The sequence below is a fragment of the Neoarius graeffei genome, chromosome 14 (assembly GCF_027579695.1).
Source record: "Neoarius graeffei isolate fNeoGra1 chromosome 14, fNeoGra1.pri, whole genome shotgun sequence".
In the NCBI taxonomy this organism is placed as follows: domain Eukaryota; kingdom Metazoa; phylum Chordata; class Actinopteri; order Siluriformes; family Ariidae; genus Neoarius; species Neoarius graeffei.
In genome coordinates, this window is record NC_083582.1 from 38,924,000 (window position 1) to 38,947,461 (window position 23,462).

Consider the following 23,462-nt stretch of genomic DNA (forward strand, 5'->3'; position numbering starts at 1 on the left):
TGAGGAATTAAAAAGAAACATTAGTGTTTGTGTTTGCCTCATAACCAAAGATTTTTCAGTAGCACTTGGGGGGGCGGCACGGTGGTGTAGTGGTTAGCCCTGTCGCCTCACAGCAAGAAGGTTCTGGGTTCAAGCCCCGTGTCCGCGTGGGTTTCCTCCGGGTGCTCCGGTTTCCCCCACAGTCCAAAGACATGCAGGTTAGGCTAATTGGTGGCTCTAAATTGACCGTAGGTGTGAATGTGAGTGTGAATGGTTGACTGTGTCTATGTGTCAGCCCTGTGATGACCTGGCGACTTGTCCAGCGTGTGCCCCGCCTCTCACCCATAGTCAGCTGGGATAGGCTCCAGCTTGCCTGCGACCCTGCATGGGATAAGCGGCTACAGATAATGGATGGATGGATGGATGGATGGATGGATGGATGGATGGATGGATGGATGAATGTAGCACTTGGGGTGTGGTCGAACATCAGCTGTGGGTGGTGAGGAGTCAGGTAGAACTGGCAGGTAATACGTGATCAGTTTCACCTGTGTTTGCTTTCTGGCAAATTACTTATGTGTGTCTTCTGTGTTCTTTCAGGGAAGCCGGTAATCACAGAGAGAGAGAGAAAGAGCTAGAGAAAGAGATATGCAGTGCTGTATGTGTGTGTAAAATAGAGAAAATAAAGTCGCTGAAAAGTGTGCTTGAAAGAAAAATAAAGTGCACCTTGAGTTGTCAAGCCTTTCTCCTAGTTCCTCATTCCCTGAGCTTGTAAAGTGTTATAACAGCATACAATCATTCTGATATATTAAAATCCACTTTGTGTATTCAGTCAGGTAAAAGAATTAAAGTGTCTCAGCTGAGAAAGCCTTCAAGGCAGACAACTATTGTACTTTTAATGCAGTCATAGATTTCACTATTCATAGCTGTTGATATGATTACTTCATTTGAGTAGACGCTGTTAAAATTTCCATGCAAAGAAAACAAGCCATACTAAAGTCATACAGCAAAACAAAAAGAAGGATTATTTCTTGAAGATTGGACACAGCTAGCCCTAAACGGAGTTTCTTGCTGAGCCAAGGTCTGTCATAATTGATGTTTCTTGTTGTCATGTTGCACTGAGGTGTGTATAAAGAAACGTTAGCAGTCACAGGTGAACCAATTAACAATACACTGCAGGTACAACCTGAAGGAATCAAAATAAAACTATACTGGGGTGGGTTTCCCAAAAGCTTCTTAACGCTAAGAGCATCTGAACTAGGAGAGTGAGTGTTCATTGTCATGCTGGCTCTACCATTTAACAATGATCTTTGTGCTATGATGCTTTTGGGAAACCCAGCCCTGAGCAGTTAGGTCAAAAATATTCCCAATCTTAACTGAAGCAATTAATGAATATTATTTGTTTTAAAATACAATAGATGTTTGTACCTCCTTTCTCTTTCTAAGGCTGCTTGTTCAATTCTCTCTGATCCTGCAGGAAGAGGAAGGAGAGTTTTGCCTTTGATTTGTCCGGACATCACAAACACACTCGATTTCAGGGCATGGACGTTTTGCATTAGGTCTTGAGACATGACGTTAGGCCACTGGCAGTGGTTGTCGTTGTTGAGCAACACTGGAAACACAACCTTAATGGGTAAAGAAATAAAAATGCACACTATGAGCAAATAGTAAGACTTACACTTTGTGAATACAATATTGTTTTGTTATTGCTTATCTGGTGCTCAACTTGTATCCAAATAGGCACAAATGTACAATGAACCGACTTTTTAACCCGCAAACCATTGCAGATTCATTCTCTAGAATCTCTGAAGACATTCATTACTGACATTCAGTGTGGTCATTCATCAGTCAACGCACCAACCAGGATTAATTATAAAATATGACAACTTAAGGCAAGGGGTGGCATGGTGGCATAGTGGTTAGTGCTGTCGCCTCACAGCAAGAAGGTCCTGGGTTTGAGCCCAGTGGCCGACTGGGGCCTTTCTGTGTGGAGTTTGCATGCTGTCCGCGTGGGTTTCCTCCGGGTGCTCCGGTTTCCCCCACAGTCCAAAGACATGCAGGTTAGGTTAACTGATGACTCTAAATTGACCGTAGGTGTGAATGTGAATGGTTGTCTGTGTGTCAGCCCTGTGATGACCTGGTGACTTGTCCAGGGTGTACCCCGCCTTTCGCCCGTAGTCAGCTGGGATAGGCTCCAGCTTGCCTGCGACCCTGTAGAACAGGATAAAGCGGCTAGAGATAATGAGATGAGATGAATTTATATCTGGAACTATTTTTGGCCACAGCACAGGCAATGCACCGCTGCAGGCGCAAAGACACCACGCAGCACCTGAAAACCCTCAACTTCCGTCAATACACCAGCGTGACTACTAAGTTGTGGTGCTGCGTGGTGTCTTTGCGCCTACAGCGGTGCTTTGCCTGTGCTGTGGCCGAAAATATTTCCAGATATAAATTGGTCTAGTAAATCCCTTCGTGTTAATTTGCATTGATATGTGTACTCGATGTGAATGTACAGGTCATGAGAAATAATTATAAAAAATCTTGAGTTATTTGATTCACTTTTGCAACGACAATGCTAGCTGGACACGCCGGATTACAGCGACTACGCTAAGCTAAAGCTAATCGGGGCGTTTCTAGATCAGGACAATGGCTGGGTCGGCTACCAAACGCTTTGGCTCACTCATCCAACTCTAGGGACTGCAGGGACTGACTCAATTTCACCTGGGGGTGGCGTATTCCTTTAAAGGTGTATTACCACCACCAGCTGGGCTGGAGTGTGGAACAGGAGGTATGGGGGGGGGAACTATATTCTTTTAGCCATTTCTGCTTCTTTTAAATACTTTATAACAAAGCTGCCATTTTGTTTTTCTCTACTCATGGTATATGAGCTGATAGCCTAGTAGTAGAGTAGTCAATCAGAGCATGTGATTGCTCATATCCAGTGAATGTGGATAGAATAATACCTGATATATTTACATTTATGGCATTTAGCAGATACTCTTATCCAGAGTGACCTACATAAGCGCTTTCATGTCTCTATTGTAGAAAGGATTCAGAGGTGGACCGTAACGAAGTACATTTACTTGACTACTGTACTTAAGTACATTTTTTGAGTATCTGTACTTTCCTCAAGTATTATTTTTCTTGGAAACTTATGACTTTAACTTCACTACATTTGAAAGACAAATATCGTACTTTTTACTCCACTACATTTCTATCAAGGTCCTCGTTACTCGTTACTATGAAGCAGCTTTGAAAATGGATGTTTTTTCTTTTCTTTTCTAAAAGGTGATTGGTTTTTTTCACAGGTGACACTGAGACAAAGTCCCTTCCCACACCATGTGGTGGCACCAATCTCCATTTCCGTAGCCCTTGGCCTCTCGCCTATTACATAGCTAGGGTTACAATGGGGGGGGCTAGTCCTCTGGTAACTGCAAGAGCTTGACTCCCCACTCGTATCTGTATTGCAGTGTGCCTTGTCAGACGGCAGTAGGTACCATTTTTATGATGGTCTTTGGTATGACCCAACTGTGAGTAGAACTCACGATATCCCGATCGAGAGGCGGACACGCAAACCACTAGGCTAACTTGCAGTGACACTGAGACAGCCTATCACTAATCACTAAGGTCACGTCCATAGACTGTATAAAATCAAGTTCAATTATTTCTCAGCAGCGTTATTTGAACACGATCAGTTGATGGCAGAATGGAAGGAGGCGGTTCTTCTGGGGAACACATGCACTCATGGCTATACCTAGAACCCATGTTTCAGTTTTCCGAAAGGATTAAAGATTCATTTCGTTTTAAATGTTTGCTTTGTTTGCTGAAAACGAACCACATCACAGCCTACAAAAACTCGCCATCCAACCTGCGGAAGCATATTGAGGTATATAAACATTTTATTCCAAGAGAAAGCTTGCAGTGGAGTTGTCCGTGCTTTTAGAGCTAGCGATAACATTGCAATAGCTATGCAGTCTGGTTAGTCAAACAACTTTATATGGATTTGCCCGCCAAGTTGCCGTAGCCTTGTCCACAGCTAACATTAACACCTAGCTAGTTAACTTGGACACTGTTAGTTAGCATGTAAAAACGGAGTTACGCTAACACGAATAATGTTAATTTATCTGAAATCCTTTCAGAAATGTGTTTTAGCATAATCTTGCCAAATAAAAAGAATGCAGATATCGGTGTTTATCTGTATTTAAAGGTGTTTATTCGACAGGTCCTACAAGCTAGTCAGTAAATCCAGTAGGTTGCTTCAGAGGCATTAGGTATTGGAAGCGTTGTGGCAATAATACAACAATGTGTTGATAGAAAATGTACTTTTAATTCTTAAGTAGTTTTACTAGCAAGTACTTCAGTACTTTAACTTAAGTAAAAATTTGACTGTACAACTTTCACTTGTATCAGAGTAACATTTATCCAGTGGTATCTGTACTTTGACTTAAGTAATGAAGTTGCATACTTTGTCCACCTTTGAAAGGACTGGATGCAGTGGGCAGGTGGTAGGATTGCAGGACATATATATATTATATATATAAACTTATAAGCCACAATTACTAGAGTGAAAACACATTAAACCATGTTGTCATTTTCAGAATTTTTTTTTCCTATATTGAAAACCAAGATTCTTAGTTTCTACATGACCTGTATTCATAAATGTTCATTCCTACACCTATTTGAAAGGATATTTCCCAAAATGTTGGTTATTGTTAGATTTTATCATATAAAATAGCAAAATATTTCTATAATGTGGTAGTGAATGGTATTTTCTTAATTCAGCAAGAAAGAAACTATTCCCACAAACTTTTCTGTAACAAGTCTTTTTCTTGAGGTTGCTTCACAGTGAAATAAACATTTTAATTCTACAAATTATGGCAATTATATCCAATAGACAAATGTATGCACATTTTACTAGACAAAGCATTATTTGCATAAATAAATGTTAATCCTTAAATAAAATTTTAATACAAAAATGAATGTAAAAGAATATCAGCAATCTACTGGCAAAGATTGATTGTCATTTATTCTTTTAAAATATATATCTCATATATCATTTCATTAAAAAAAATACCCCAAAACCTTCTTACCTGTAGTGTCTTGCCTGAAGACACAGCATACTGTGTAAAGTAATAAAGTTTTTTTTTTAATATTATTATGAGTCAGATGAGATGCTGTCCAATGTACAACCTTGTAGAATTTGAATGCAGCTCGTTTCTAGCTTAACAAGGAGTAAATACTAATACTAAATATTGCCACAAATGGCAATGACGGGCCCTTGCAGCTCTGGTGCTATCAACAGATTAACACAACATGACAATTAAAAGAGTTTGTTTTTTTGGAAGCGCTGTTGTTTCATATCATCATCATCATCATCATCTACACCACAGTGAATGGACCAGAGAAAGCAAAGGAGAGAGTTTTCTTAGGAGATCATAAAGAAAACTAGAAGGGCACTAGGTAAAGTGTATACCTCCACCAAGCCACATATCAACATCAAAATCAAATCACTTAAACCTAGGATAACACTAAAGCTGTACACCAATTTTTTTTTTCATCAAAATCCATTCACTACTTTGAGTTACGTTCGGAACTGACAAAAAAACAATCCTGGATCCACATGCATATCTGGATTTGCATCAAAATCTAATAAAGTTGGTGGAGGTAATTACAGACAAGCATGTTAAAGGCAAAGTCAATAAGACCATCTCCAAGGAGCTTGTTGTTCCTGTGACTACATCTGCAAATATTATGGAGAAATTTACTGTCCATGGGACTGCAGCCAACCTCACTGGACATGGCCTCAAAAGGAAAATCGACCCCAGATTGAACAGAAGGATAATGTGAATGATAGACAAAGAGACAAGGACAATTTCCAAAGAGATACAAACTGAACCTATGGTGCTCAGGCCCTAACTATCAAAGCATGTTTTGTACTTTGGAAGGAATATTTACCTGCACCAACTTTGTTGCCTCCCTGTTCCCAATGTAACTCAAAAAGTAGTGAACGGATTTTGATGAAATGTTGAAGAAAGGTGGGCCATGGGCCAAGGAACAATTGATCAGATTTTGATGCAAATCTGAAAATGTGGTTTGGTGGAGGTCTGAGCTCGACCGACTGTTTAGTTTTTTTTCTTTTAAGTGTAATCATTGGTGTTTTATCATGAGTGAAACTTTTAACACTTATACAAGTTTACAGAAATACATTCTGGTGTTGGAGGGGCTGTGGTTTGGTGGGAGACCACACACGTATTTTGCGATTGTCCAAAGTTATCAGAGTATTGGCAAAACATACAAAGGGAAATAAAACAATGTCTACAGATGGGGTGGCACAGCAAGAAGGTCCTGGGTTCGAGCCCAGCAGCCGGTGAGGGGCTTTCTGTGTGGAGTTTGCATGTTCTCCCAATGTGGTCCAGGTTCCCCCACAGTTCAAAGACATGCAGGTTAGGCTAATTGGTGGCTCTAAATTGACCGTAGGTGCGAATGTGAGTGTGAATGGTTGTTTGTCTCTGTGTCGGCCCTGCGATGACCTGGTGACTTGTCTGGGGTGTACCCCGTCTCTCACCATAGTCAGGTGGGATAAGCTCCAGCTTGCTTGCGACCTTGTAGAACAGGATAAGCGGCTAGAGATAATGGATGGATGGATTGTCTACAGACATACCATTAGAACCATTGCACTTTATATTAGGGATATTGCCTGATAACCTTCAGGAAAATAGTCAAATAAAATTGTGAAGAACCCTTCTTCTAATTGCAAATAAAGTGGTAAATTCTGATTCTTGCCAGACCACAATGGAAATAAGTGTTATACACTTTCTTGTGTTATCCATGTGTCTTAATGTACACTATATTTACTGTATGTATTTTGTGCATTATTTTACTAAATAAAAATCAATCCATCAATCAAGCCACAGCCCCCCACAATAACACAATGGAGGGATAGAATTCAAGATCTGTACAGTATGGAATACATGACTGCAATATTATAACTGAAAACAGAGGTGTTCCTAAACAACTGGACCCCCATTGTTTTACATTTTCATTTGATATGATACGCAGGGTTTTTTTGTTTTCCCCCATATAGACTGTTAACCCCATTAAGACTTGTACCCGTAGCACTTTAATTTATGTTAAAAATGAATGGTTGTGATATATTGTATGATTGCACCTGTTAAAATAAAGGAAGTTTAAAAAAAAATACATTCTGCATTAGTACTTGTGGGACATTCCACCGAATGGGTGCCATTTGCTTCTTGTACCACTCCCAAATTAGACTTAATTTGTTATCTCTTTTCAACACCGATTATAATAACACACATATTTAACTATTCAAAATGTGTATTGGTCAACCTCAGGCTATGTTACAAGGTTTGGAAGTCAAAGATGGCTGCATTTTTTTCAGTCCTGTTACCAAAACTCTGAAAGCAACAGGACTGAGTTTTTAGCCTAGGATTAGCTAATACATGGAATTAAGCCACATAGCATCATCGCTAATAGCATGACCACACTTAGCACATTCTAGTGATTTACCAAAAATCTGTATTTTTAAAATAAACAAATATCATCTAAGAAATAATTTAAGTAACAGGAGTGTATGTTGACATTGACCTTATCAGTCAAAGTTTAAAAAAAATCATCAAATATACAGAAAAGTAAATGAGAGAGCTAACTTTTGGTCTTCCCAAAGCCTTCAGAAGACACAACTGATGTAACTTCCTGTTGAGCATGTGATTTATGGAATGTTCCAGATTTGTCAGATGGAGTAATATGTTTGGGTAACAGGACTGAGTGAAAACCCAGGGACACGACTAAAATGTGTATTTTAACTAAGATATTGTGGATTTCTTATGAAAAAAATATATTTAAACCATGGATAGGATATGGAGTCACACAACAGTGCAAAAGAAATACTGTTTCTGAAGGATTTTAATCATAATATTTCATAGTTAAGTATAAAGTTAGAGTGCGGGGACAGGTAACACATGCTATTTTTCAGTGTTTTAGGTAGTTTTTATTACCGTATTTTTCGGACTATAAGTCACACTTTTTTTCATGGTTCGGCTGGCCATGCGACTTATACTCCGGTGCGACGTATATATGTTTTTTTTTCACCACGGAATAACTGGAGCTGATGCCGAGTCTGACGACAGCCACGCAGAAGAAGAGGAAACGGCGCTTCGTCTGCCGCTGGAGTTGGCAGAGTTGTTCAGAAGCGACACCGAGGATGAGGAATTCAATGGATTTGCTGATTTGGAGTGAAATCGTCAGCTTGATAAACTTGATTGACCTGTGTTTTATTATTAATGATAGGCCTAGTTATTTAAATAAGTTATGTAATGATTTTAGGCCTATAGGCTATTGAATAACTTGATGTTACGGTACATATTCAGCCAGTTTTTCTCTGGGCTATTATAAATGATTTTGTTTTGCATTTTTAAAAATAACTCTCCTTCCAAGATGAACTTTATTCTTCGTCTCTGATGTTATGGTGTTAATGGTCTGAATAACGTTTAATGTTTTTATCTGATATGACGTTAACTGACAGGCGCACTTTCTGCCTGTTTTTTTCTCTGAGCGGTTGTTGTTGTTTTTTCACTAGACGGTTGTTTTTACTACCGTACCTGTCTTTGGAGATGATATACCTATAGCCTACTTGGCCTCTGACTTGATGAAATAAAATTTGACAAAAATGAAGAATGACACTCCTCGATGATGACTACAGCTTTAATAACAAAGATGAAAGAGCCATGGGGCGATAATAAGCCCTACCGGTAAAAATATTCTAAAAGCAAACTGATTAATGCATCAGTAATAGGCTACTAATATTAGTTATAATAATAATATAGGCTATTAGTAATAACGATAGTGATAGTATTAAAGATCTCATCTCATTATCTCTAGCCGCTTTATCCTTCTACAGGGTCGCAGGCTCCAGCTTGCCTGCGACCCTGTAGAAGGATAAAGCGGCTAGAGATAATGAGATGAGATGAGTAATAACGATAGTGATAGTATTAAAGATCTCATCTCATTATCTCTAGCCGCTTTATCCTTCTACAGGGTCGCAGGCTCCAGCTTGCCTGCGACCCTGTAGAAGGATAAAGCGGCTAGAGATAATGAGATGAGATGAGTAATAACGATAGTGATAGTATTAAAGATCTCATCTCATTATCTCTAGCCGCTTTATCCTTCTACAGGGTCGCAGGCAAGCTGGAGCCTATCCCAGCTGACTACGGGCGAAAGGTGGGGTACACCCTGGACAAGTCGCCAGGTCATCACAGGGCTGACACATAGACACAGACAACCATTCACATTCACACCTACGCTCAATTTAGAGTCACCAGTTAACCTAACCTGCATGTCTTTGGACTGTGGGGGAAACCGGAGCACCCGGAGGAAACCCACGCGGACACGGGGAGAACATGCAAACTCCACACAGAAAGGCCCTCGCCGGCCACGGGGCTCGAACCCAGGACCTTCTTGCTGTGAGGCAACAGCGCTAACCACTACACCACCACCGTGCCGCCCACTATTAAAGATAGTAGTAGATATTTAAAATAATCAGACTAGGCTACTTACAGGGCAAAGGGCACGGGCAAATTATCACTGCTCAGCTGTTCGTTTATTAAATAAACAATGCAGTCGCGCAGTAACCACGCGCCGCTTATCAGATAGAATCATAGAGTCTATGGATAGAATAACCCGTCAAAAAAGTGCGACTTGTAGTCCGGTGCGACGTATATATGTTTTTTTCGTCTTCATAATGCATTTTTTGGCTGATGCGACTTAAACTCCGGAGCGACGTGTCCGGAAAATACAGTCCAGTAATCACTGGCGGCTCGTTAATAGGGGCGATTTGGGCGACGCACTCCCAAACAGGGAGGGAGATTTTTTATTTTTTTTTATCTACTCCTACTACCACGGCAACAGTAATGTCATTGTCCAATCAGGCTAAGGTCGCGCCTGGTGTAGCCACGCCCTTTTGGGGCGATTTCTGTCAGGTTCAGATTTGCCCCAAAATCTCCCATTGACACTAATGGTCAGGCCCGGCGCCATGGGGGGGCGAAAGGGGGCGTCGCCCCCTCGTGGCTACAGCCCCGCCCCCTCAACGGAGACTCAGATCACTTAATTGTTTTCTTATGAAAATATAATGTATTATAGACGTATTAATAATTTGCATTTTCAAATACGAAATATTAAGTGGTTGGGCATTGCACAAAAATACATTTTACATAAATCACTACTAAAACTGGCACGGTAGAACAAATCTGATTGGTTGTTATGATTCTTACATTGCAATCGTAGAATTCAACTGTATTAAGGTAGGATTATTTCAAAAAGCCTGAATTTAATATTAACCCTGTTTTAGACATATATATCAATCCTAACTACTGGGGACTAGTTATTGTGGGTGTATGTGTGAAATGCTGACACAGCCGCGCACACACAGACCTGTGATAAGGACAAGGGGAGGGGTCGTGCAGGCGGGCGGGGGTTTTACATGCACACTTACAAGTGCACTGTCTCTGCAATATCCTGCAATATGCAGTCAGTTTACGGGAGTAGTCTTTCCCCCACCGAATTAAACGAATTCAATCACAATATTGTGAATCCATTTTCTTTCTTTGTAGGCTAAGTTTATCACCGTTTATGTTGGTGCATGTGTTCATATATGGTCCGCTTTGTGCTCAAATAGCGTAAGAATATGTGTCGTTGACGTCACCCCCCATGCAGCGGGGGTGAAAATTCATCACTTCAGAGTGTTTATTTTGTCCCCTACACGCCTAAACTGGGATCGCGGATTAAGTGGTTAGCGTTGACTCGGTGCGAGTCAGGAAGGCTATTACTGGTGCAGCCGCGGGGTCTGTTGATTTTTTTAAATTATGATTTTGGCCACCGAGCCAAGTACCTTAGACTTGCATTGGCGTTTTGTTTTCATGCCGCGGAGCTATTTGTATGCATTTTAAATGTAAAGGACTTGCCTGTAGGTTTGTGTGTGTTGTTTTATGTTTGGCATCTTTCCGGTTGTACCGCGTGCCTGTGAGAAAATTGGAGGGGAGGGTTAACAGGTGGGCACGGGGGCTGATAAAGCGCAACTGCCCTGGTAATATGCCACATGATTTTCCCAGACTAAAGGGGCCGTGGTTTTGTGGTTGGCGCAGTTAATTGTTTGAAACACGTTGTCAGACCGCCATCACTACTACACACTATATGAAAAATATTTGCCCCCTTGCGATTTCTAATTGCCCCCTTAGTAAACTGTTCCTGGCGCCGGGCCTGCTAATGGTACGTACGTTTTTTTTTTCGAAAATCCTGCTCCCAATGCATTTTCTATTAGGTTTTATGTGCTCGCACAAGCAGCGTGCTTACGTCATACGCCTGTTGCGCCGCGCAAGTGTTGCCAGATTGTGCATTTTGGCGGGTTTTGAACATAATTTCTCATCTCATCTCATCTCATTATCTCTAGCTGCTTTATCCTTCTACAGGGTCGCAGGCAAGCTGGAGCCTATCCCAGCTGACTACGGGCGAAAGGCAGGGTACACCCTGGACAAGTCACCAGGTCATCACAGGGCTGACACATAGACACAGACAACCATTCACACTCACATTCACACCTACGGTCAATTTAGAGTCACCAGTTAACCTAACCTGCATGTCTTTGGACTGTGGGGGAAACCGGAGCACCCGGAGGAAACCCACGCGGACACGGGGAGAACATGCAAACTCCACACAGAAAGGCCCTCGCCGGCCCCGGGGCTCGAACCTAGGACCTTCTTGCTGTGAGGCGACAGCGCTAACCACTACACCACCGTGCCGCCCTGAACATAATTTTGGGTTGGAAAACGCAACTTGCGCGGGAAATGTGTGAACATTCTATGAAGATGGCGGCGAGTGTTGAGTGCAGCAATACGATAGCGTCTCTGAAAGAAGTTCCCTTTAGTCGTCGTACCAATGAGGAGAAAACGGTAATCAAACAGCTAGGACCTCCTAGACCGAATTTAAACATCAAGCAAGTGTCTACGAAGGGGGAGAAGGGGGAGATGGTGCAATTCCATATTAAAAAAACCCTAATTAAGCTGCACATGTTTGTTTGATGGTTCTGCTTTTCTTCATCTTTTTCAAAACTTAAACACTTGTTTTGGATTTATATCCTGCCACTTTAATTGCATTCTTTAGAATTGAAGAAATTAGAATATGTTTATAATTAAGAATTTGTGTCTACTTCTTATAGAATACTGGAATAATATGAGAAAATAAATGAGTAATGTAATATTAATTGATTGTGATGCCAGATGTTTTGCTTTGAAGACTTCACAATGAATCTTCCTTAGTTTTAGCCTGGCAAGCCAGACTAAATGTGAATATTTGCCACTCGTAGGCAAAAATATTTTTGGCCGCTAGGCGGGTGGGTCTAGTTTACTAAGCTACCTAGTTTGCCACCTTTAACTTGTTTAGTGTTGCCACCTAGTGGAGAGAAGAGATATTGTCTATATTGATATCTGAATTTACCAGGCAAAAACAAGTTCGGCCAATTGATTTGCTACCTAGGTCAATTTACTTCAGTCCTGTGGACATTTGTGGTCCGTGTAGACATAACGGGGGAAAATTGCCCCCCCTGAAAAAAAATTCAGGAGCCGCCACTGCCAGTAATCCTTACAATTATATATCTTAAATTTGAAATCAGATCAATGTGTAGGACATTCTGCGTAATCAGGAAATGTATTTTAAAGTACATTTTTATGTGCATTTATACATATCAGTTTCTAACTGCAGTAATGCCATCTGCAGTTTAAAATCAAGTGCCCGTCTACATCAGAATTTACGGTAGAGCGTATGAGCGGCTTCGTGATACACATTGTGTAGTGCATAGTTAGATTAGAAAATCCATTAAAAAAACCAAATCAAATTGTTTTCTGAGAATTTTACATGAGGCTTTCTCTACATGTCTCCAGCTACCTCTATGGTTAATTTCAAGTTATTTCACTGTACCATTTTCGAACAATATCATGCTGAAATCATACACAATGTATGATGACAGTAAGATTGGAAAAATCATTAAAAATAAAATATATCAAATTGTTTTCTGAGAATTCCACCAGATTCTTGTTCTACATGGCCCCAGATACCTTTGTGTTGATTTTCAAGTCATTTCACTGTACCATTTTGTAATAATCACATGCTGAAATCATACACAATTTATGGTGATATCTCATCTCATTATCTCTAGCCGCTTTATCCTTCTACAGGGTCGCAGGCAAGCTGGAGCCTATCCCAGCTGACTACGGGCGAAAGGCGGGGTACACCCTGGACAAGTTGCCAGGTCATCACAGGGCTGACACATAGACACAGACAACCATTCACACTCACATTCACACCTACGGTCAATTTAGAGTCACCAGTTAACCTAACCTGCATGTCTTTGGACTGTGGGGGAAACCGGAGCACCCGGAGGAAACCCACGCAGACACGGGGAGAACATGCAAACTCCGCACGGAAAGGCCCTCGACGGCCCCGGGGCTTGAACCCAGGACCTTCTTGCTGTGAGGCGACAGCGCTAACCACTACACCACCATGCCGCCTATATGGTGATATATAGTCCGATTAGAAAATTCTTTCAAAAACAAATCAAATTGTTTTCTGAAAATTCGACATGATTCTCGTTCTACATGCCCCCAGCTACCTCTGTGTTGATTTTCAAGTCATTTCACTGTACCATTTTCTAATAATCTCATGATGAAATCATACACAATGTATGGTGACATATAGTACGAATGGAAAATTCTTTAAAAAAAAAAATCAAATTGTTTTCTGGCAATTCCACCAGATTCTTGTTCTGCATGTCCCCAGCTACCTCTGTGGTGCTTTTCAAGTTATTTCACTGTACCATTTTGTAATAATCACATGCTGAAATCATACACCACTTAGTCTGATTATACAAATTATTTAAAAAAAACAATTCAAATTGTTTTCTGGCAAATCCACATGATTCTTGTTCTACATGTCCCCAGCTACCTGTGTTGATGTTCAAGTTATTTTACTGTACCATTTTCTAATAATCTCTTAATGAAATCATACACAATGTATGGTGACATATAGTACGAATAGAAAATTCTTAAAAAAAAATTTAAATTGTTTTCTGACAATTCCACCAGATTCTTGTTCTGCATGTCCCCAGCTACCTCTGTGGTGCTTTTCAAGTCATTTCACTGTACCATTTTGTAATAATCACATGCTGAAATCATACACCACTTAGTTTGATTATACAAATTATTTAAAAAAAAAACAATTCAAATTGTTTTCTGGCAAATCCACATGATTCTTGTTCTACATGTCCCCAGCTACCTCTGTGTTGATGTTCAAGTTATTTCACTGTACCATTTTCTAATAATCTCTTAATGAAATCATACACAATGTATGGTGACATATAGTACGAATAGAAAATTCTTTTAAAAAAAAATCAAATTGTTTTCTGGCAATTCCACCAGATTCTTGTTCTACATATCCCCAGCAACCTCATTGGTGATTTTCAAGTTATTTCACTGTACCATTTTCTAATAATCTCTTAATGAAATCATACACCATGTATGGTGACAAAGACTGATTATACAAGTTATTAAAAAATAAATCAAATTGTTTTCTGGAAAATCCACATGATTCTTGCTCTACATGTCCCTAGTTACCTCTGTGTTGATTTTCAAGTTATTTCACTGTATCATTTTCTAATAATCTCATGCTGAAATCATACACCATGTATGTTGACATAGTCCGAATAGAAATTTCTTCCAAAAAAAAAAAAAAAATTCTGTCAATTCCACCAGATTGTTGTTCTACATGTCCCCAGCTACCTCTGTGGTGATTTTCAAGTTATTTCACTGTACCATTCTACACATCCCCAGCCACCTGTATAGTGATTTTCAAGTTATTTCACTGTACCATTTTCTTATAATCTAATGCTGAAATCATACACAATGTGTGCTGACATAGCCCTGGAAATTCATTAAAAAAACAAATCATTTTTTTCTGACAATTCCACATGATTCTTGTTGAACACAGAGGTAACTAGGGACATGCAGAGCAAGAATCATGTGGATTAGCCAGAAAACAATTTGATTTATTTTTTAATAACTTGTATAATCAGTCTTTGTCACCATAAATGGTGTATGATTTCAGCATGCGATTATTAGAATATGGTACAGTGAAATAACTTGAAAATCATCACAAATGTAGCTGGGGGCATGTAGAACAAGAATCGTGGAATTTTCAGAAAACTATTTTTTTGTTTGTTTTTTTACAGAATTTTCTAATCGGACTATGTCACCATAAATTGTGTATGATTTCAGCATGAGATTATTAGAAAATGGTACAGTGAAATAACTTGAAAATCAACACAGTGGTAGCTGGGGACATGTAGAATAAGAATCATGTGGATTTGCCAGAAAACAATTTGATTTGTGTGTGTATGGTTTTTTTTTTTAAAATAATTTGTATAATCAAACCATGTCACCATAAGTGGTGTATGATTTCAGCATGCGATTATTAGAATATGGTACAGTGAAATAACTTGAAAATCATCACAAAGGTAGCTGTGGGCATGTAGAACAAGAATCATGTTGATTTGCCAGAAAACAATTTGATTTGTTTTTTTGTTGTTGTTATTGTTTTTAATAATTTGTATGATCAGACTTTGTCACCATAAGTGGTGTATGGTTTCAGCGTGTGATTATTAGAATATGGTACAGTGAAATAACTTGAAAATCATCACAAATGTAACTGGGGGCATGTAGAACAAGAATCATGTGAAATTTTCAGAAAACAATTTGATTTTTTTAAATGAATTTTCTAATTTGACTGTCACCATGAAATGTGTATGATTTCATCATGAGATTATTAGAAAATGGTACAGTGAAATAAATTGAAAATCAACACAGGGGTAGCTGGGGACATGTAGAACAACAATATGGTGGAATTGCCAGAAAACAATTAGATTTTTTTTTTAAAAGAATTTTCTATTCGTACTATATGTCACCATACATTGTGTATGATTTCATCATGAGATTATTAGAAAATGGTACAGTGAAATAACTTGAAAATCAACACAGAGGTAGCTAGGGACATGTAGAACAAGAATCATGTCGAATTTTCAGAAAACAATTTGATTTATTTTTTAAAAAATTTTCTAACCGGACTATATATCACCATAAATTGTGTATGATTTCAGCATGTGATTATTACAAAATGGTACAGTGAAATGACTTGAAAATCAACACAAAGGTATCTGGGGCCATGTAGAACAAGAATCTGGTGGAATTCTCAGAAAACAATTTGATATATTTTATTTTTAATGATTTTTCCAATCTTACTGTCATCATACATCATGTATGATTTCAGCATGATATTGTTCGAAAATGGTACAGTGAAATAACTTGAAATTAACCATAGAGGTAGCTGGAGACATGTAGAGAAAGCCTCCTGTGAAATTCTCAGAAAACAATTTGGTTTGTTTTTTTAATGGATTTTCTAATCTAACTATGCACTACACAATGTGTATCACGAAGCCGCTCATACGCTGTACCGTAAATTCTGATGTAGACGGGCACTAGATTTTAAACCGCAGATGGCGTTACCGCAGTAGCTCGGAAATGGCACCAATTCGGTGGAATGGCTCTTGTATGTTCCAAGGAGCTGACGTTTGTATTTTGTAAATAATCTGATGTCACACAATGTACCATGTGACTAGATTTTCGACTTCACTTCCTTGTGAAGTAGAGTGGGGGGAAAAGCCCCCCTTAAGGAAAATTCAGTTTTTCTCCAAGTTGAAATGAACCATGTGTTTAGTTTTAATCATAGTTTTGACAACAGTGACATGAACAATAATGCCACCTAAAGTTTGCCTAAAGTTAATACTTAATTTTTTTTTAACAAAAACAAACATGGGGTGGCACGGTGGTGTAGTGGTTAGCGCTGTCGCCTCACAGCAAGAAGGTCCGGGTTCGAGCCCCGGGGCCGGCGAGGGCCTTTCTGTGCGGAGTTTGCATGTTCTCCCCGTGTCCGTGTGGGTTTTCTCCGGGTGCTCCGGTTTCCCCCAGTCCAAAGACATGCAGGTTAGGTTAACTGGTGACTCTAAATTGACCGTAGGTGTGAATGAGAGTGTGAATGGTTGTCTGTGTCTATGTGTCAGCCCTGTGATGACCTGGCGACTTGTCCAGGGTGTACCCCGCCTTTCGCCCGTAGTCAGCTGGGATAGGCTCCAGCTTGCCTGCGACCCTGTAGAACAGGATAAAGCGGCTAGAGATAATGAGATGAGATGAAAAACAAATATTGTGCCAAGGGGGTCTTTTACCCCCCCAGTGGGGTAAAAGGCCCCCTGAGGTGGGGCAATAGGCCCCCTCACTCAGAAAAAGCTGTTTGGATAGCAAAAGTGTTTACTTAAGCCTATAATGTGAAAGAAACAAGAAAATATCCCTGAATTAATGAATAGATGCATTATTTTATTATATTTCGCATTTTAATTTCAATTTTTTTAATTTCAATTATTTTTAATATTAAGTTCAAATTACTTGCTTTACTCAACCAGGTAAGCGAGATGTTATTAAAAACTATGTATCTGCTATTCAGAAAAGTATGAAATACAGTAATTATGATAAAAGGAAATGATGCCCCCTGGGGGCCATTTACCCCGCCATTAAGGGGGCGTTTAACCCCACAGACTACACTTTTACAAAAAAGGGTCTTACTTTCAAAATGTGATTCAACTTTTTATACCTAATGTATTTTTTTTAACGTACTGACTTGTCTACTCATACCACATACACAGCTGTGATATCTGACGAAATAGCAGCTATCTAAATACAGTTTTACCGATATCTGAAAATTATATCACTTACCATGAAATTTGATTTCTCTCCGCTGCGTTGCTGATATGCGATCCACAGTGGATATTTGTATATCCCCGTTGTCAAGCCAGTCCATAGCAACAATAGAAATGTAACTTTGCGCCATCTGGTGGTTATTTTGGGTACAACAGGCCGGGGGCGTATTACCCCACGGGGGCTTTTGCCCCCACTCTACTCTAAATAAGACTCAAAATTTAGAAATTATTTTGAGATGTGTACATCTTGTGAATTTATTATTATTTAAAAAAAAAAATATATATATATATATATATATATTTTTTTTTTTTAGGCGGCACGGTGGTGTAGTGGTTAGCGCTGTCGCCTCACAGCAAGAAGGTCCGGGTTCGAGCCCCGTGGCCGGCGAGGGCCTTTCTGTGCGGAGTTTGCATGTTCTCCCCGTGGGTTTCCTCCGGGTGCTCCGGTTTCCCCCACAGTCCAAAGACATGCAGGTTAGGTTAACTGGTGACTCTAAATTGACCGTGAGTGTGAGTGTGAATGGTTGTCTGTGTCTGTGTCAGCCCTGTGATGACCTGGCGACTTGTCCAGAGTGTACCCCGCCTTTCGCCCGTAGTCAGCTGGGATAGGCTCCAGCTTGCCTGCGACCCTGTAGAAGGATAAAGCGGCTAGAGATGAGATGAGATATTTTTTTAAGTATTTCAGCCAAAATGAAACAGACTTCCACAGAGGGAAGAAATATTTATTCAGCAAGATTTTTAAACCTTAAATTGCTCCCACAACGTTACTACATCGAGTTGAATCCCAAATTGTACACTTCACCGGAAGTGCACTACACAACGTGTGAAACCATTGTTTTTTGGACCCAAGGACCCGCAGCACACTTGAGTTCTATAGTGAGTATAGAGCAATTTGTCATTAATTTCCAAACTTTTTCTTACCTCTTCTACAAAGACTGAGAACAGCCCCATAGGCGAGTAAGACATGTCTCCATGCACCAGGTTCGCCTTCATAGTGTCGAAGGACAGGGCACTTTGGCTTTGTTTAAGTAAATAAACAGCTTTCCCTTTCGAAATCCCTTCAAATCCAGTAGCAGGTACAAGCTGTCCGGAGGTATTCTGATAAACAACAAGTGTCATGTGGTCGGGTTTATCCAAAAAGTCCTGAATTACTTGTTTCTGCTCCTCCACGGCCACACATTTCTTCCAGTGGTCCTCTTTTAGTTTCAGTGTTTTTAGCACTGAATCCCCTATAAACTGGAATCTCTTATCTTGAGACATGTCCACATTTCCTTCCTCACTCATGTTTGTATTATTAAACTAATCCGTTCAAATTCGTTGTAAATTACTTTCGGAACCACTAGTGTTCACTGCAATGAGCCCGTTGCTCAATGAAATTCAGAATAAGAATCAGAACTAGAATCAAAATGGCTTTATCGTCAACAACCAAATTAAGGAGTGCAACTCCATTCATAGCAAATACAGCAAGAGACAGAACACAAAATATGAACGATAAGATATAATGCAAGTTAGACATAAAAAGTAAGCATCAAAATGACCTGTAGCACAATCACCATGCACATTTCATGTTATTCATACAAAATTATATGTATGCCACTGGGGGTGCCAGCAAAAGTGAAAGGTAAGATGTATAAGACAGTAGTGAGACCAGCTGTGACGTCTGGATTGGAGACCGTACCCTTAACAAAGAGACAGGAGGCAAAGTTGGAGGTGGCGGAGTTGAGGTTTGCGATGGGAGGTTGGACAGGATAAGGAACGAGCACATCAGAGGGACAGCACATGTGGAGAGCTTGGGAATTAAGCTAAGAGAGATGAGACTGAGATGGTATGGGCACATCCTGAGAAGAGATGCAGAGCATGTTGGAAGGAGAATATTGAGGATGGAGCTGCCAGGCACACCAAAACGAGGAAGGCCAAAGAGGAGATACATGGATGTGGTGAGAGAGGACATGAAAGTGCCAGGTGTGGTAGAGAAGGATGCGGAAGACGGAGCAATGGAGACGGAAGACCCGCTGTGGCGACCCCTAATCGGGAGCAGCCAAAAGAAGATACAAAATTATATGTATGCATTCAAATATTTAACGGTATAAAGATAAAACGTTGCAGTCTAACATAAAAACGATCGCTCTTTATTTATCAAATGTGAAAATAGTCATTTCTTTTACAGAAGGAATAATCCTGAATAATTAGGTTTTTTTATGTAAAAATGTGCGTAAAGTGTAACCTTGCATTTACATGTTCCGAAGAAACTTTTTCTTTCCAGTTATAGCTGGAAAGAAAAAAAAAGTCAGTTTGAATAATAATAATATTATTATTATGGGTGGCACGATGGTGTAGTGGTTAGCACTGTCACCTCACAGCAAGAAGGTCCTGGGTTCGAGCCCAGTGGCCAGCAAGTGCCTTTCTGTGTGGAGTTTGCATGTTCTCCCCGTGTCCGCGTGGGTTTCCTCCGGGTGCTCCGGTTTCCCCCACAGTCCAAAGACATGCAGGTTAGGCTAATTGGTGGCTCGAAATTTACCATAGGTGTGAATGGTTGTTTGCCTCTGTGTCAGCCCTGCAATAACCTGGCGACTTGTCCGGGGCGTAGCCCGCCTCTCGCCCATAGTCAGCTGGGATAGGCTCCAGCTTGCCTGCGACCCTGTAGAAACGTTAATGATATTTGTAACTGTAGTCACAGGAACCTTGAGTTGCTTGGAGATGACCTTATAGCCTTTGCCTTAAACATGCTTGTCTATAATTTTCTTTCTGATCTCCTCAAATAACTCTCTCTTTTGCTTTCTGTGATCCATGTTCAATGTGGTGCACACGATGGTACCAAACTATAGTGTTAAGTTTCTCTCTTTAAATGGGCCAATTGGCTAACAAAAATGATCAAAGACACCTGTGATATTAATCAGAATCAGTTTTATTGGCCAAGTATACTTACACAAGGAATTTGACTTCGGTAGGTGTTAACTCTATACATTTAGTCGACAAATAATAATATAGACATGTACAATAGAGGCAACAATATACATATAGGCACATAAACAATGTACAAATAACACAACAAACAAGACAAGTTAAGACATAAATTAGACCTAAATTACAGGCCAAGTGGTGGGTGTGGAATGTAAAGTGCAAGTAATAGTGCAGTGTAGTGTAAAGGATGCATATAGGAATGGTAAGTATACAGTAGAAATTCAAGCATCTCGTAGCATCCACAACAAGACACACACACACACACACTCCTGTCAAGGTTGCCATGGTCGTGGACACCTCAACAGGCACCGGCAGAAGTGGGTGGATGGCCAAGTGGGGATGACCCACTTATCCACAGTTCAGGAGAGTGATGGCAGTGGGAAAGAAGCTGCTCTTGTGTCTGGTTGTTTTGGGGCACAGGGATCTGTAGCGCCTGCCAGAGGGAAGGAGGTTGAAGAGTGTGTGTGCAGCATGTGTGGGGTATTTGATGATGTTCTCTGCCCGCTTCCTGGTCCTCCCATTGTACAGGTCCTGAAGGGAGGGCAGAGGGACACCAATGATCTTTTCCGCTGACCGAATTGTGCATTGTAGTCTGTGCTTGTCCTGTTTTGTGGCTGCTCCAAACCAAACTGTGATGGATGAGCAGAGGATGAATTCAATGACAGCAGTGTAGATGATTATCAAAAGCTCTTGTGGAAGGCCGTGTTTCCGCAGTTGTCGTAGAAAGTACATCCTCTGCTGGGCCTTTTTAAGGATGGCATTGATGTTGGACTCCCACTTCAGATCCTGGGAGATGATGGCTCCCAGAAACTTGAAAAAGAGACCACATGTGTGACAGGGCTGTTGGATATTGTGAGGGGGGGCAGCACTGTGGGGTACTTCCTGAAGTCCACAACCATCTCCACGGTCTTTAGAGTGTTTAGCTCTAGAGTGTGTTGACTGCACCAGACCACCAACCTATCAACCTCTTGCTGATATGCAGACTCATCACCATCCAGGATGAGCCCAATGACAGTGGTGTCGTCTGCAAATTTTAGGAGCTTGCCAGCTGGCTCTTTAGAAGTGAAGTCATTTGTGTAGAGGGAGAAGAGCAGTGGGGAAAGGACACACCCCTGTGGAGCACCAGTGCTGATTGTCCTGGTTCCAGATGTGACGTCTCCCAGCCGCACATGCTGACTCCTGTCAGTCAGGAAGCTGGAGATCCACTGACAGATGGCAGGAGATGCAGTGAGCTGAGAGAGTTTGGCAGTGAGGATTTCAGGTATGATAGTGTTGAACGCCGAGCTGAAGTCCACAAACAGGATCCTAGCATAGGCCCCTGGTTGGTCAAGGTGTTGCAGAATGAAATGCAGCCCCATGTTCACTGCATCGTCCACTGACCTATTTGCCCTGTAGGCAAATTGCAGGGGGTCCAGCTGGTGACCTGTGATGTTTTTGAGGTGAGTCAATACCAGGCGTTCAAAGGACTTCATGGCGACTGAGGTCAAGGCCACAGGTCTGTAGTCATTCAGTCCAGTGATGGAGGGTTTCTTAGGAACTGGGATGATGGTGGAGCTTTTGAAGCATGAGGGGACTTTCCACAGCTCCAGTGATCTGTTGAAGATGTGTGTGAAGATTGGAGCCAGCTGGACTGCACAGGTCCTGAGACAAGAGGGTGATACTCCATCAGGGCCTGAAGCTTTACGAACTTTGTCTCAAAGAGGCGGCAGACGTCCTGTTCGCATACGATTAGTGTGTATGAGGGGACCCGGGGGGGGGTAGCCAGGTGAATGGTGGGGACTGCAGTTGGTCTGTGGTGGGGGAGGGGTGTTAATGTCTCATCTCGTTATCTCTAGCCGCTTTATCCTGTTCTACAGGGTCGCAGGCAAGCTGGAGCCTATCCCAGCTGACTACGGGCGAAAGGTGGGGTACACCCTGGACAAGTCGCCAGGTCATCACAGGGCTGACACAGACACACAACCATTCACACTCACATTCACACCTACGGTCAATTTAGAGTCACCAGTTAACCTAACCTGCATGTCTTTGGACTGTGGGGGAAACCGGAGCACCCGGAGGAAACCCACGCGGACACGGGGAGAACATGCAAACTCCACACAGAAAGGCCCTCGCCGGCCACAGGGCTCGAACCCGGACCTTCTTGCTGTGAGGCGACAACGCTAACCACTACACCACCGTGCCACCGGGTGTTAATGTCTCCCTTTCAAATCTGCAGTAAAAAGCATTCAGGTTGTCAGCAAGGCCATTGTTGGCCTCAGCAGTGGGGGATGGTCTCTTGTAGTTGCTGAGGTCTTGAAGGCCTCTCCACAATGCTGAAGAGTCGTTAGCTGAGAACCGGTGCTTCAGCTTTTCAGAGGAATTTTTTTTTTTAGCTGCTCTGATCTCTTTGGTCAGTGTGTTGGAGTTTTTTGTGCAGAGTCTTGTCTCCATTGCTGAACGCCTCCTCCTTTGCCTGGCGGAGCTGACTCAGTTTAGCAGTGAACCATGGCTTGTTGCTGAAGATGCGGAAAGTCTTTGTTGGCACACACTTCCTCGCAAAAACTAATGTAGGATGTCAGTGTCAATAAGTTCGTCCAGGTCAGCTGTGGCATCTTCAAAAACACTCCAGTCTGTACGGTCAAAACAGTCCCTCAGTTCATCCTTTGCCTCATTCATCCAC

At 41.2% G+C, this 23,462-nt stretch overlaps 1 protein-coding gene across 1 annotated transcript in view; it reads right to left on the reverse strand.

Annotated features, from left to right (window-relative positions):
- LOC132898181 (dynein axonemal heavy chain 9-like) overlaps positions 1 to 19,102 on the reverse strand; it is a 143,031-nt gene extending 123,929 nt beyond the window's left edge. Inside the window, exons 1-2 of the mRNA XM_060939623.1 lie at positions 18,764 to 19,102; positions 1,405 to 1,601 (exon numbers count right to left, since the gene is read on the reverse strand). Of these exons, the coding sequence (XP_060795606.1) occupies positions 1,405 to 1,601; positions 18,764 to 19,102 (536 nt within the window). The remainder of the gene's footprint in view (positions 1 to 1,404; positions 1,602 to 18,763) is intronic.
- Between the last annotated feature and the right edge of the window lie 4,360 nt (positions 19,103 to 23,462).